Genomic DNA, 12,315 nt, shown 5'->3' with positions numbered 1-12,315 from the left:
AAAGTAGAAAAAATTGAAATTGAGTGTTTGAAAATAAGATAGTCAAGACAAACTTTAAAAGCAGTTGAAAAATATTAATAAGGTGAAGTTTATAACTTGTGGTTTAAATGAATTTAATTTAAGTAGTTCAAAAACATAAAGCTAATCTAAACTTATTTTTAACAAAAACCATAAGCTATTGCAAACACCCACTTTCAAATAAAACAATTACAAAGTTGAAAATAACAACTCACAGAGGTTTACAAGAGAAAAAAACAGCAAGCTAGCTACTCCATGAAGACGTAGCGGCAAGTGGTGATAAAAAACCTAACCACTGCCAAATTTCCATCAATCCTAAGACAGAACCCTTCATGGATATAATACCAATTCTTAAAATAAAACCTTAGCTCTCCCCATTTCTGACTACATTATTCTATGCAATTTGGCTTAGTTTACATGCATAGCTACCAGACAACAGTAAACTACCTAACAGAACAAAGTTTTCAGACGTAAGGGCAAAACTTCGACAATTAACTTGGTATTCTTTCCTTCCCACATAGTCGTGAAGGTTGATGAAGTTTAAGTGAATTGTCCGCCCGTGAAGGTTTGGCCGAAGGACCAGTCAGCGGGGGCTACGTTGTTGCAAAACACGGTGCGACCGTTGCTGGTGGTGACCTTGAACGAGAGGGACTGGCCGTTGAGGTAAGAATCGCTCTGCCAGTTTTGGCCCCAGTTCCTGGACATGGGTTCCCAGTTAGTCCGTGAGCCTTTGATTGAAACGGAGTGGACATCACCAGCACCTCCAACGTTGGTGATGAGAACCAGGTTGAAGTAAGAGTGGCCGTTTATTGTGAACCTGATGCCTCCCCTCTTTTGGCATGCTACCCTGAAAAAAATTAATTTATATATGTAACAATTTAGCATAACGAATTAAATTAACTTAAATATACCAAAAGTAATATTGCAATATACGTATAAATATATATATATATATATATATATATATAGAGAGAGAGAGAGAGAGAGAGAGAGACACCTTCTGTAAAGAACAGGTACAATCCCAGCTTCATACTTGGCAATTTGCTGGAAAACAGGCTGAGAGAGGTCAAAGTGGTGGTGTGGAGGATTGCACCACCCCCCAGCATTGCTTGGTAAGGCGTAATTTGGAGGGCAGAAATTGGTAGCCGTAACAACAACCGAGCTTCCCAGGCACCACCTTTGGTTATTCACGCATTTAAGCTCGAAACAAGCCCCACATTTCTCTCCATTCTTGAACATGGCTGTACTCAACGCTGCTGTGTTTGTACCATACCCTTGGCTGTACAAATTCCCATACCCACAAGCCCCACCTGCATCCAAATTCATCATTCTTGAAATCAATCACTACCATTCAATTTTGTATAAATTCATGAATATACATGTATATATGAGGAAGTTGAATATATTACCCATAGTTCCAGAAGCATCACCACCTCCATAGAAAGTGGCATGAGCCTGTTTCCATATTCTTCCTTGTCCGTTAATTCCATGGCTATTTGAGAGTGGAAGTAAAGAGAGGAAAGGTGCAATAATTAGGACAATGTGAGCCCCCCTCATCACTTCTTCCAGTAACATAACAAATATATATATGTATATGTGTGTACTTTGATTTTTGCTGTTTTCCTCTTTACCTTAAACTATAAGAAAACTCAGTACAGGAAAATGTAATGTGTGTGAGAAGTAGGCTTGGTGATAGAGGTTAGAATATATAGATGCTTTGGGGGGGGGGGGGGTAGCCGGGCAGAGTGGGGTTACGGACAGAAGTCAGAATTTTGATTTTGGTGAGTGTTTTGTTGTGTTTTATAGGAATATATGGAGAAAAATAAAGATAAATAAGTGTGTGTTAGAGATATTATGTATATTTGGATTTATTTTTGGAGATAATTTAAAATAAGTATCGTATGTTTAATGTTGTGTTTTGGAAGACAAAAACTACTATTTATTGTCAAATCATGTTTTTTTTATGTATATTTATGTATATATATATGTGTATAAAAATGTATATATTTATGCTAAAACAGTTAAAAATACTTAGATAAGGTGTTTTTAAATGATGGCAAACATTGGATATGTTTTGACTCGTCCTGAAGATAATTTAAAAATGAAAACAAATATAGTGAATATTTTTGGCTCACACATGATAAATTAATTTAAATCTTTAGAAGAAAATCAAATTTTGAGTTTATTTAAGTTGCTTGTTCAACTTGAGATTTGTAAATAATATAATAGGTGACTTGTTAGGCCAAATTTATAGTTCAAAGTATCCATCGAATAATTAAATATAATATTTTGCTAAAAGAACATCATCATAAATATAAATTAATCATAAATCAACAACAATCACTAGCATTTATTTCTGCAAAAAAGATCAAAATATTAGCTATGACTAATACAATGACAGATATTGATTAATCATGGTAAAGTTTTAAGTTTTCATATTGATTTTGTTTGACTGTGATTAATCATATTAATTTGTTATGATTTTTAAAAGTTATGATAATTTTAGTATAGTGAAAAATTAATTATTATTTTTTTTGTGATGGGTTATTTGATGGAGTTAATTTTAATCCCATATTATAGGATGTTTTACAGAATTAGTCCTATACTTTTTATAATAGTTAATTTTAGTCGAAAATACAAAATTGCCTAGCATATTGATATACATAAAAGAAAACAAAAATTCCATAAGGAAATATGGAGAATACAAATTTATCACAATTTTTTCATTTTGCATCTCATCGAGTCCTAAATTAAAAGCATAGAAAATACCATATATTCAGAAGCATGTAACATTTATAAGGAGACATTATTTAACCAATTACGTGACGTATTATGGATTTATCAACATACGTATCCGGTTCAATTGTTGTCAATTTTGAAAATATTCTGTATTACAATCTTTTTGGATTATTTAGCATCTTATAATATATTGTTTTATTTTATATGACTTGATAATGTCGCACCACACATCATATTTAAAATACAACACCATCTCTCAATATTTTCGATCAAATCTGAACTATGATACAAATCCCTGTATCAGATCTTATTTCATCGTCAATTTCATTTAGTATTTACACATTATGTATGTAGATATTTTTTAAAAATAAAATACATAGCATAATTTTTATACAACGTAATCTAAAATAAAAAATGGACTCCTATCTTGTCATTTTGTATAGGAATATAATTGGGGGAAGGGAGGGGTGGGATACACGTTGAAAGGGGTATTGTGTTTTTGCAGTATTCATAAGAGAACCAAAGTCATCCCCATCCCCATGCACCGTTTCTGCAAATACCAACCCACATTTCTTGCTCTCACACTACCCTATCCTACTTCCAAATTCACAACCCCCAAAGTTACTGTAAATTTGGTGCCTTGTGTGTACTACTCATAACCTTAGACCATCCTATCTATATCAATATATGCCGCTTTGAATTTGACTTCGTACTGCATTAGTTGTAGACAATAAATTTTAAAATTTCGATTTCTAATTAGACGTTTTTTCAAAATAAAATCGTACAACTTTGATCAAAATATCAGTACCTCAAACAAAAATTTCAATCCCAATGCATGATGAAATTCGAGCTCGTAGCATTGTTAAATTTGTAACAAAATATAGAAAGACAATAAAATATCAAAGTTGTGAACGAAATTCGTATTGCAAAAGAGGTAACGGCGACTTTATTGATCTCTTTTACTAAACATTTGGGCAATTGCAGAAAGTGAGGAAAGGGTTTGGGAATTTGGTTGACCCCATTTGTCAACAGCTGCAGCTGAATGTGAGTGACAGATTCCACATATCTTCATTGGACCGATTTGATCCATATCAGGACTTTGAGAAAAAAACCAAGTGGTGAAAATTTCAATGCCAATTTTTGGCTCATTAATTTATTACTTTTGACAAATTGTTGTGGCAGCAGACTGCAAATATTTCTATATGCACATGCATTCTGATTTAGGGTTGAAAATAAAGGTGAAATTTCTTCACATTTTTTATTTATTTTTTGTTGTTAAATCAAAGAGTGATGGTGATAGGCTTATGGACCCAACTGGCTCAGATGAGAATATAAAAGTGCCCAACACCCATCCCAACCTGATGGTGGAACGTGATGGGGGAGAACTTAGAAAAAGTCGGATATACTCCCGAAGAAGGGTAAAAGTGACTTTATGCGCTAAGATGGTCTGACCTAAATTTGATACGATTTCAAACAAAGCAAGTAAATGCTTAAGGGCGTAATTAATGGGCATAATCACGGATTTCTAGCACATCACGTGTGATCATGGTGCATAATTTAAGGAGATGTGCATTTAAGTGGGATCTAAAAGTCGGAGATCGTGGGCAAGTGGCATTTCCGGTATGGGAGCTTCATTCAGTATAAGAAGGGGAAAATCTCTCCAACAGAGGTAATTTTTGAGATTCATAAATAATCATATCTTACATCTCAGCATTTTTACATTTAAGAACGGTAACTGACTTGAGCGTCGGAGTGTTTTCGTCGGGTGTCAACCCGACTAGATAACGTTTTCTTTTGTCCACAGTATTTCAAGGATTTGGGAGCGAAACGCGATCGTAGATTGACCTAGACGATTTCGAGCCCGATGGTGGAACGGAATAAGCTCAATAGTCCAAAAGACTTTGAAGGATTGAACGGTCATTGTTGAGAGGGCTTGCTAATGACTACTACTATTAATAAAATAAAATTCTATATAGAGTACAAAAGAATTGTTATTAGGACAATTCTAAGGACTTAAGATCGAGTCACTTGATCTATGATCTATTTATACAAATATTTTTATATTTTATATAATTACAAAAATTATCCCATAGTAATAAATGAATAGGATGTTGTTTTTTAGAGGGTATACGTATAATTTTTTAGAAGGTGGGAATAATTCATATAAACAACATTGATGGATTACGGTTTCTAATGAGTGTATATATAATTTTAAAAAAAATATATAAATAATTTGTATAAATAGATAGCAGGTCAAGAATTATAAGTATAATTATCTGGGATTCAAACAATTCAGAATTGTCAAAGGAAAGAATTAAAAGAAGAGCCCATAAAAGTAGTGGATTACTGAACAAAGTAGAAGCTTCCGGGAATAACGGGCCAAAATTAAATTACACTATTATAAGGACATCCCTGCACACACGTCTCTTTTAAACATCAGCAAGAATCCTCTAGAGTTAGGTATCTCTCTCGCATATGATCAAGCAGCGTCCCAGCCTATTTAACTTCTTGGTAATTTCTCTCATCATTCTCATTTAAATTCATGAGTGACATCTTTTCATATTTTCTTGGGTTATTGGGGTGTGTGTGTGTTGTAATTTTTCTGTATTTGGCGTTTGATTAAGTCAAGAGTTGTTGTTTTGAGCAAGTATTGTGAGATTGATTGGTTTATCTTGTCTGAATCTTGCCTTGGGCCAATGATGAACAGTTGTGTAATTATGAGTTTATGCTTTGATTATGCCTATAAAATCATCGCAGCAGCTGAGGCTCTTAAAACTCTTCAATTCTTGTTCTTGTTCGTGTGGCGTTAGTAGTGTAGTCCAACTGAGAACAAATTCGACATCTGTTTTTATGCCGGCAGTGGTATCTGTTGATTCACATTGTGGGCAGTTCCAAAATTGGTTTGCCGATGATGTATTTGTTATTGCACGTATTATCTGAAACATAGATGATGATATGCATATAATTGTGAGTTCTGAGGCAAACCTTTTGATGCTTCAAAATTACATGATTCTTTTCCATCCTATTGGCTATGAATAACTTGGTTAGGGTTACAGTGTACATTAGGCTTAGAGGGTGTTTAGCTCTGCCTAAATGCAATTTACCTTGTGTTATGGAGAATGAGCAAAAAACACACCTTGTAAAACAAAAGTTAGCAAATTTTCCCATTACGTTTTGATAAATGAAGCAAATTACCTTCTATCAATAATTTATACGGGGTTTTCTTTACTTTATTTTTCCATACACATGGGTATTTCGTTAAAAAAATTCACAAAGAGTTTTTTTGCTCTTTTTCCATGTCAAAGAGGTAAATTGCATTTTACTCGTTTAGCTCCAAATGTTTTAAGAGCTTGAAGATGTTTAAATCTTATTTTAATATTAAGTTTTTTGGATAAAATGAGGCGTTAGATTGTTTGGTACGGTGAGCTTCTCATACTATAATAATAGTTGAAAAAAAAATCATAAAAATATTGAAATTTAAAATCATATAAATAAATAATTTTGCTTTGGAGAAGTCAATTATACAAAGGGTAAACTTGAAATACAACAAAATTATGAGTGTGTTTTCTGTCTATTGAATGTAAAGATTACAGAGATTATACAATCTCCTAAAGAGATAATTAGGTGAAGTTACACTTGTTTTTTAAAAAGTTGGTAAGATCCAAAAAACTGTCAAACAGTTTTGGTCATAGTATTCCTTCACCCTTTTCTTCTGGTTTTTGTTTGAAGCCTGGCTGTCAGTTTGGCTTCAGAATGCATTGATGTAATAAACATATTCCCAGAGGATGTTGCTAATTGTGATTCTGGCTTCTTTTTGCTGTGTGCTACAGATGTTGCTGGTGAAGATTCACAGACTATGTGCTAAAGTTTTTGTCTGAACATAAATCTTTGTTAATCGTGTTACTAATGAACTAATCAAAAGCCACCTACGTTATAAGATTTCGAGATAAATTTTCTTCTATCAATACAATATGTTGAATAAATATTTTTTAAAATAATAATCTTATAAAATATGTTTGGTTGTAATATTAGCATGCAAGGTCATATGAAGTAAAGCATTCCTACAGCTTCTTTGCAGGTAAGCTCTTTGAACATGTATACTTTGTTAATCAAGTAGCAAACATAAGGTTCAGGACAAAATTCTGATACAAAGCAAGTTATTGAAAGTGAAAGTTGATGAGAAGAAAAAACAAGAACAGTAAAGCAGGAGAGATATGCCAAACTGCTAATGCATTGCAGTCCAGTGCACAGTTTGTCATCACTAACCTCACTGCAATATCATACAACCACCGATAAATAACACAAAATGCAAACAACTATGAGGTGTTTTGGAAAATTAGGTCCATAATTTTTATAATTTAATGGCGGTGTGTTTTTGCACACCATTCACTAATATTTATGGCTAAAACTTTTGACATGTTTTTTTAGCTGTGTCGGGCCTTGCTTGAAAAACCATAGTTAGTTGTCGTTTCACAACCGTGATTAATTAGTATTTGTTATGATTTTTTATTTTTAATAATTGTAATTTACTATGTCAATAAGGTCTAATTCAATTGGTAAAGTTGAACCCAAAGTCATGAGTAGTGTGAAACTGTTATACTGCATAGTAAATGTTGTCTTTCCGTTGAAATACTAATACTCGGCTTTGTTTAGATACAATTTATTTGATATTATTGATCATCGTATAATCGTTGTAATTGTTTTTGTTAAATATAAATATTCAACATGTATGATTATAATTGATTTTTTTCAAATAATAACAGTTCATCGTTTTCATCTTAAATAAAAAAGTAATACTAATTAACTAAAATAAGAAATCCTATTTCTTGTATAGGTGTACTGATTTAACATTGTAAATGGTCACCTGTACTTAGATTTGTCCCTTAGTTATCTATTGGTGATTATGTAAGAAATATGTTAGTTATAATTTAATTGTAAATGTAGGTTATATTGGTGGTGAACGAAGGATCCATCACCAATTTGGGTTATTATGTAAGAAATATTCTTGACTAAAATTCTGGGCTAAATTATTGAAGGCAAGTTGGCTATTAGGTTTCTAACTTTATTCATCAAATAGTAAGGAATATTAATTTTAATATTGCAAAAAATAAAATCTCAGAATACCTAATACATATATTACTACTTCATTAACTCATATTTGTCACAAAATGACGAGCTTATACAAATGATGGCTTATATTTGATTAATGTTGAGGTTTTATGAATAAGTTCAAGGTTATAGGTCTGAGTTTTACTAGACGTATTGATATTTGTCTCATTTGATATGAGTTTATTCATTTAATATGAGTTTATTCGTAATGAATGTTTGTCTCACTTAATGCAAATTTACTGTAAACCCAGTTTGTAATGTAAATTTTAAATCAATGTAATACTGAATTTACAATATTGATATAATTATGCAATCATTGTTTTTATACCATAATAAATGAATAAAACGAGCTTCTTTTTCTTCTAATTCTTGTCTCTTTATTCCCAGCTTCAAATTCATCCATGTCTTTCCAATTGATTTAAGTTAGTCCATTTCATCAAATTGTGGGCATTAGTTAATTTTCTGATTAAGTTTTCTTGAATTACCCTAAAAAGTTTTACCTTATTGACATAAATTGTTTTGAATCATCACATTTAAATTTCCCTTGCTACTAAGAGGGTGTCTGGGTAAGTTTATAAGCTCTTACTCATTTTAAAAAGATGTGTGGAGATTTATAAGCTCCAAAAAATGAGTTTTACCCATTATCTTAATTATGAAACTAAATACTAATCGAATAATATTATCAACAAATATTAGTTTTTCAGTTCTATAAAAAACTTAAAAATAATGTTCACATAAGTATATAATACCAAACAAGAAAGTTTATGAAATTAGTTTTTATTATAATATATCTTAATAAACACGAGCGCGCACGCGCGCGCGCAGACACACACACATATATATATATATATATATATATATACATTAAAAAAAAAATGTAATCACGCACATCCCATGGATGCCAACCACTCTTACACCTCATTGATTGTTGTAGGTCCGGTGATTGTGTACAATTGGGGCATCATATCCTAATGATCAGCTCCAACAATATCCACTCTCATTACATCTCTAATTATGTGGGGGTATAAATCATTGGAAATTTAATTTCACATTAGTTTTTCTTTGAAAAATCTATTATATTTTGTGTCGAATTTAACAAATTCACATTTTTTTATATAAACTTAGGTCAGATATTTATCTAAAAAAAAATTTATACAAATAATGTGTATATATTAAATACAATACATTAAATCTAACAACCACCAAAGATTTTTTTTCCTCAGAATTCATTGGGGTTTTGCTTATTTTCCTAATCATCATAATCGTAAAAGCACACCCCAAAAGTCTTGATTGAAACTTATGCTAAAAAAAATTTTGTGTATTAATTATTTTCAGTTTTAGTACTAAGGTAAAATGGCCATTACCTAAAAAATAAAAAAAATCATTTGGCTATCAAAGTCATATTAATGGTGAAATTTGCGCACCAATTGAGTCATTTGTATTTAGGTATCAAAGCGACGTTTAACAAAATTCGAATATCGAGATGAATTTGCTTTATAAATTAGACCCCTTGGAATATGAAAATTTGTGCTAAATCTTTTTGGCTCTAAATTGAATAATTCAAATTATGTTTGAAGGTGATACTGTTGCATATTAGTATATTTGAATAATATAATTTTGATTTATTCAAAAATAAATGCTTTTTCCCATAATTTAAGAGAAATGAAGGATAATATTAATTCATATGATGTCAGTAATCATCATAAAAACTTAGTTGAATGCTACAAGAAATATAAATCTTTATCATGACTAATTATGATACCTAAAAGGAAAAAAATATGCCAAATTATCATTAGCCCCAATTATACAACGACTATTAATTTTGTTTCAGTAGGCGAGGCAAAAAAATTAGGCATAGTTGGATAAAACTCTCATACTTTTTCTGTCGTAGCTAGTTTAATATATTTTTAAGGAATCAATTTCATTTTTTTTTCATAATTAACTTTTTCATTAATCATACGGCAATAACGTTATTGAAAGGAAATTCCTACACTATTTTATCATATTTAATTAAAATAAACATACATTAAGTAAATATTACCCAAATATTGTTATTAATTGTGTATGATGCAATATCTTTTTGCAAAGGCATTTGATTAATAATTTTAGTTACTTTGTTTTTAAGAAGATTAATTTATTTAAAGCTCAAAAGACCTTGATTAAATTTATCATAAGCATATAAATATCGCAAACTAAAATAATATAAAAAGAGTAATAAGTATGATTAATCAATTGCGGTTCATTTAATTTTTAATATGTGTCAAGTTGGTAATTTTTATATATTTGTGAATAACTTACCGGAGGACCTACTTAATAATTATATTTACAATGTCTATTGCAATCTTGTTAATAACTGTATCAATAAAGTTATAATATGTAATATTAAAAAAAAAGGTCAATTACACTTACGCTTTCTGTAAAAATGCTAAATTACATTTTTCTCTAAAGATGTTTTGAAATTGCATTTATACCTCCTCTGAAATTTTTTATTTACACTTGACCCTTTTTCGTTAGGGTTTGAACAGAAAATGCTAACATAAGCTAATAAAACTCACATAAACTTTTAATCTTTCCCCTCATTAAACAATCCCCATGTATATTTTTATACTTATAAAGGGATATATATATATATATATATATATATATAAATAGATAGATAGATTGAATAAGGTTAACATTATTATACTTTTTTTTTTAAATTTTAATTTCTTAATATAGAGTTATTTGAAATTATTTTCTTAAATTTTTACTCAATTTTCATATTTTAGTAATTTCAAATCAAAACGATACATATATATATTCAAATAAATTTAAAAAGAATAGAAACTATCATAAAAATAAATATATAAACACATATATTCATGATCTTGAATCCCCACATTTTTTAATTCTAAAATCTCAACCTTAAGATCAATGAATCCACTTCAATTCTCTATTACACTTTAATATGTACACTAAAACGTCCTTCACCAAGACTCCGAATTCATAATTTTCAAGACCCCACATAAATAAGTATTATCATTTAAATATACATGAAATCTTGATAATTTCTTCACATTAATTAATCTAATATCTAAATTAAATAATTGAATATAGTCCACAAGTGTAAAAAATACACGTGACATGCTTTTCGATAAAGGCTAATAATGTAGGCCTTGGGAAAATATATGGTATTCAATCAAAGCAATCTTGTCTCTATCCTTTCATAACAGACAGCTGTTCTCTATTTGATTAGGCACCTCATTTGTCCTAACGTTAATGATGTCTTAATTTTGTGTGATTAGTGATCTACTTCTACTGTTAATCATTTTGTTGCACTTTGATTTTTCAAGTGTTATGGGATCCACATAATATTAATACTTTGTCAATTAGGACAAAATTGTACAATGATTCAGCATAGCAGGTTCACTACATGACCAACGAATTTTTGGCTTTTCTTTGAACAATAATTTAAGTGAAGATAATTAATTAAGGTTCCATGTTCTTGGACAAGTTATTTTTTGTCTTTAATTTTTTGGGGTTTAGTAAATCCAAATTTAGTTGGTGAAATTGAGATTTTGAAACTTTAGACGTTATGGATTCAAATTTTACCAATGTGTGAAATGTTGTTTTATTCCATAGTAGATATTGTCTTTCTACTGTAATTATATGTGGTGTTTAGATATAATTTATCTAATATTGTTTATCTGCAGGGTATGATTGTTATAAAATTGTCTTTATTATATATAAATATTCGACTTCTATGATTATAATCAATTTATTTCAAATACATAGTTTTGCTTTTACTTTTAAAAAAAATTATTTGGGGCAAAAATTGATTTTCTTTTTTAACTTTTGCATTTGCAAGAAAATGCTTTGGAAGGAAGAAAAATCGTTTGTACCATCTAAATAAATAATAAGGAAAAATACATCGACACCCCTTAAGTTATAATTAATTACACAAATATTTCATATATTTTGCAAAATTAAAAGTCAAACCCTTGAATTCAGGTTTGATTGTACAAATATTTCTTATGATTTACAAAATGATAAATAAACTCCCTGAGGCTGTGCTGATGCAATGTATTTTAGGGTATTTTTCTGCAAGATTTTTTTTTCTAGAAGAAAGTATTTTATATAAATTATAATTAAAACTTCGAATAATATACTCATAATTAATTATACAAAGGGCAAAAATATTTGTTATATTGACCCAACATAGGAATGTCATTATAATATATTGAAATAATAAAATCATGGCCTATTACTTTATAATTACTGTGAATTTTGTAGACTTTTATGACCTAACATCCAGGGAAGAGAAAATGGTATATTATTTGAAGATAGATGTCTGGCTGTGGCCTTTTGCAAGCCAAATTCCTTGTACATGAAAAGACTTGCTGGAAAGGCCATCATATGTATTTTGTCTCTTTACTTTTCTTCTGTGTTTCGGTGCAGTGTCTTATCCAA

The 12,315-nt window shown here is 30.1% G+C and overlaps 1 protein-coding gene, 1 long non-coding RNA gene and 1 other non-coding gene across 3 annotated transcripts; 2 read left to right on the top strand and 1 right to left on the bottom strand.

Moving 5' to 3' along the window:
• Nucleotides 1–176: 176 nt before the first annotated feature.
• On the bottom strand, nucleotides 177–1,707 carry LOC105168783 (expansin-A1). The gene is made up of 3 exons (XM_011088931.3): nucleotides 1,428–1,707; nucleotides 1,016–1,328; nucleotides 177–865 (listed from the first exon to the last, which is right to left on the bottom strand). The coding sequence occupies exons 1-3, from the start codon at nucleotides 1,591–1,593 to the stop codon at nucleotides 559–561; spliced, it is 786 nt and encodes a 261-aa protein (XP_011087233.1). The 5' UTR covers nucleotides 1,594–1,707; the 3' UTR covers nucleotides 177–558.
• Nucleotides 1,708–5,048: 3,341 nt separating this feature from the next.
• LOC110012413 (uncharacterized) lies at nucleotides 5,049–6,834 on the top strand. The gene is made up of 2 exons (XR_002287602.2): nucleotides 5,049–5,268; nucleotides 6,588–6,834. It is a non-coding gene; the product is annotated as an uncharacterized LOC110012413 (long non-coding RNA).
• On the top strand, nucleotides 5,661–5,739 carry LOC148787326 (small nucleolar RNA snoR122). Its single transcript, XR_016067080.1, has one exon. It is a non-coding gene; the product is annotated as a small nucleolar RNA snoR122 (small nucleolar RNA).
• Nucleotides 6,835–12,315: the final 5,481 nt, after the last annotated feature.

This window comes from Sesamum indicum, linkage group LG8, assembly GCF_026168435.1.
Source record: "Sesamum indicum cultivar Baizhima isolate 11 linkage group LG8, ASM2616843v1, whole genome shotgun sequence".
In the NCBI taxonomy this organism is placed as follows: Eukaryota; Viridiplantae; Streptophyta; class Magnoliopsida; order Lamiales; family Pedaliaceae; genus Sesamum; species Sesamum indicum.
The sequence above is the reverse complement of the archived record's forward strand: the minus strand, read 5'-3'. Positions and strand labels throughout refer to the sequence as shown.

Coding starts and splice junctions, on each gene's coding strand:
- LOC105168783 (XM_011088931.3), bottom strand. CDS start 1,593: ATGTTACTGGAAGAAGTGATGAGGGGGGCTCACATTGTCCTAATTATT. Junction 1,329..1,427: donor TGATGCTTCTGGAACTATGG/GTAATATATTCA, acceptor ATTTGGATGCAG/GTGGGGCTTGTGGGTATGGG. Junction 866..1,015: donor GTACCTGTTCTTTACAGAAG/GTGTCTCTCTCT, acceptor AATTTTTTTCAG/GGTAGCATGCCAAAAGAGGG.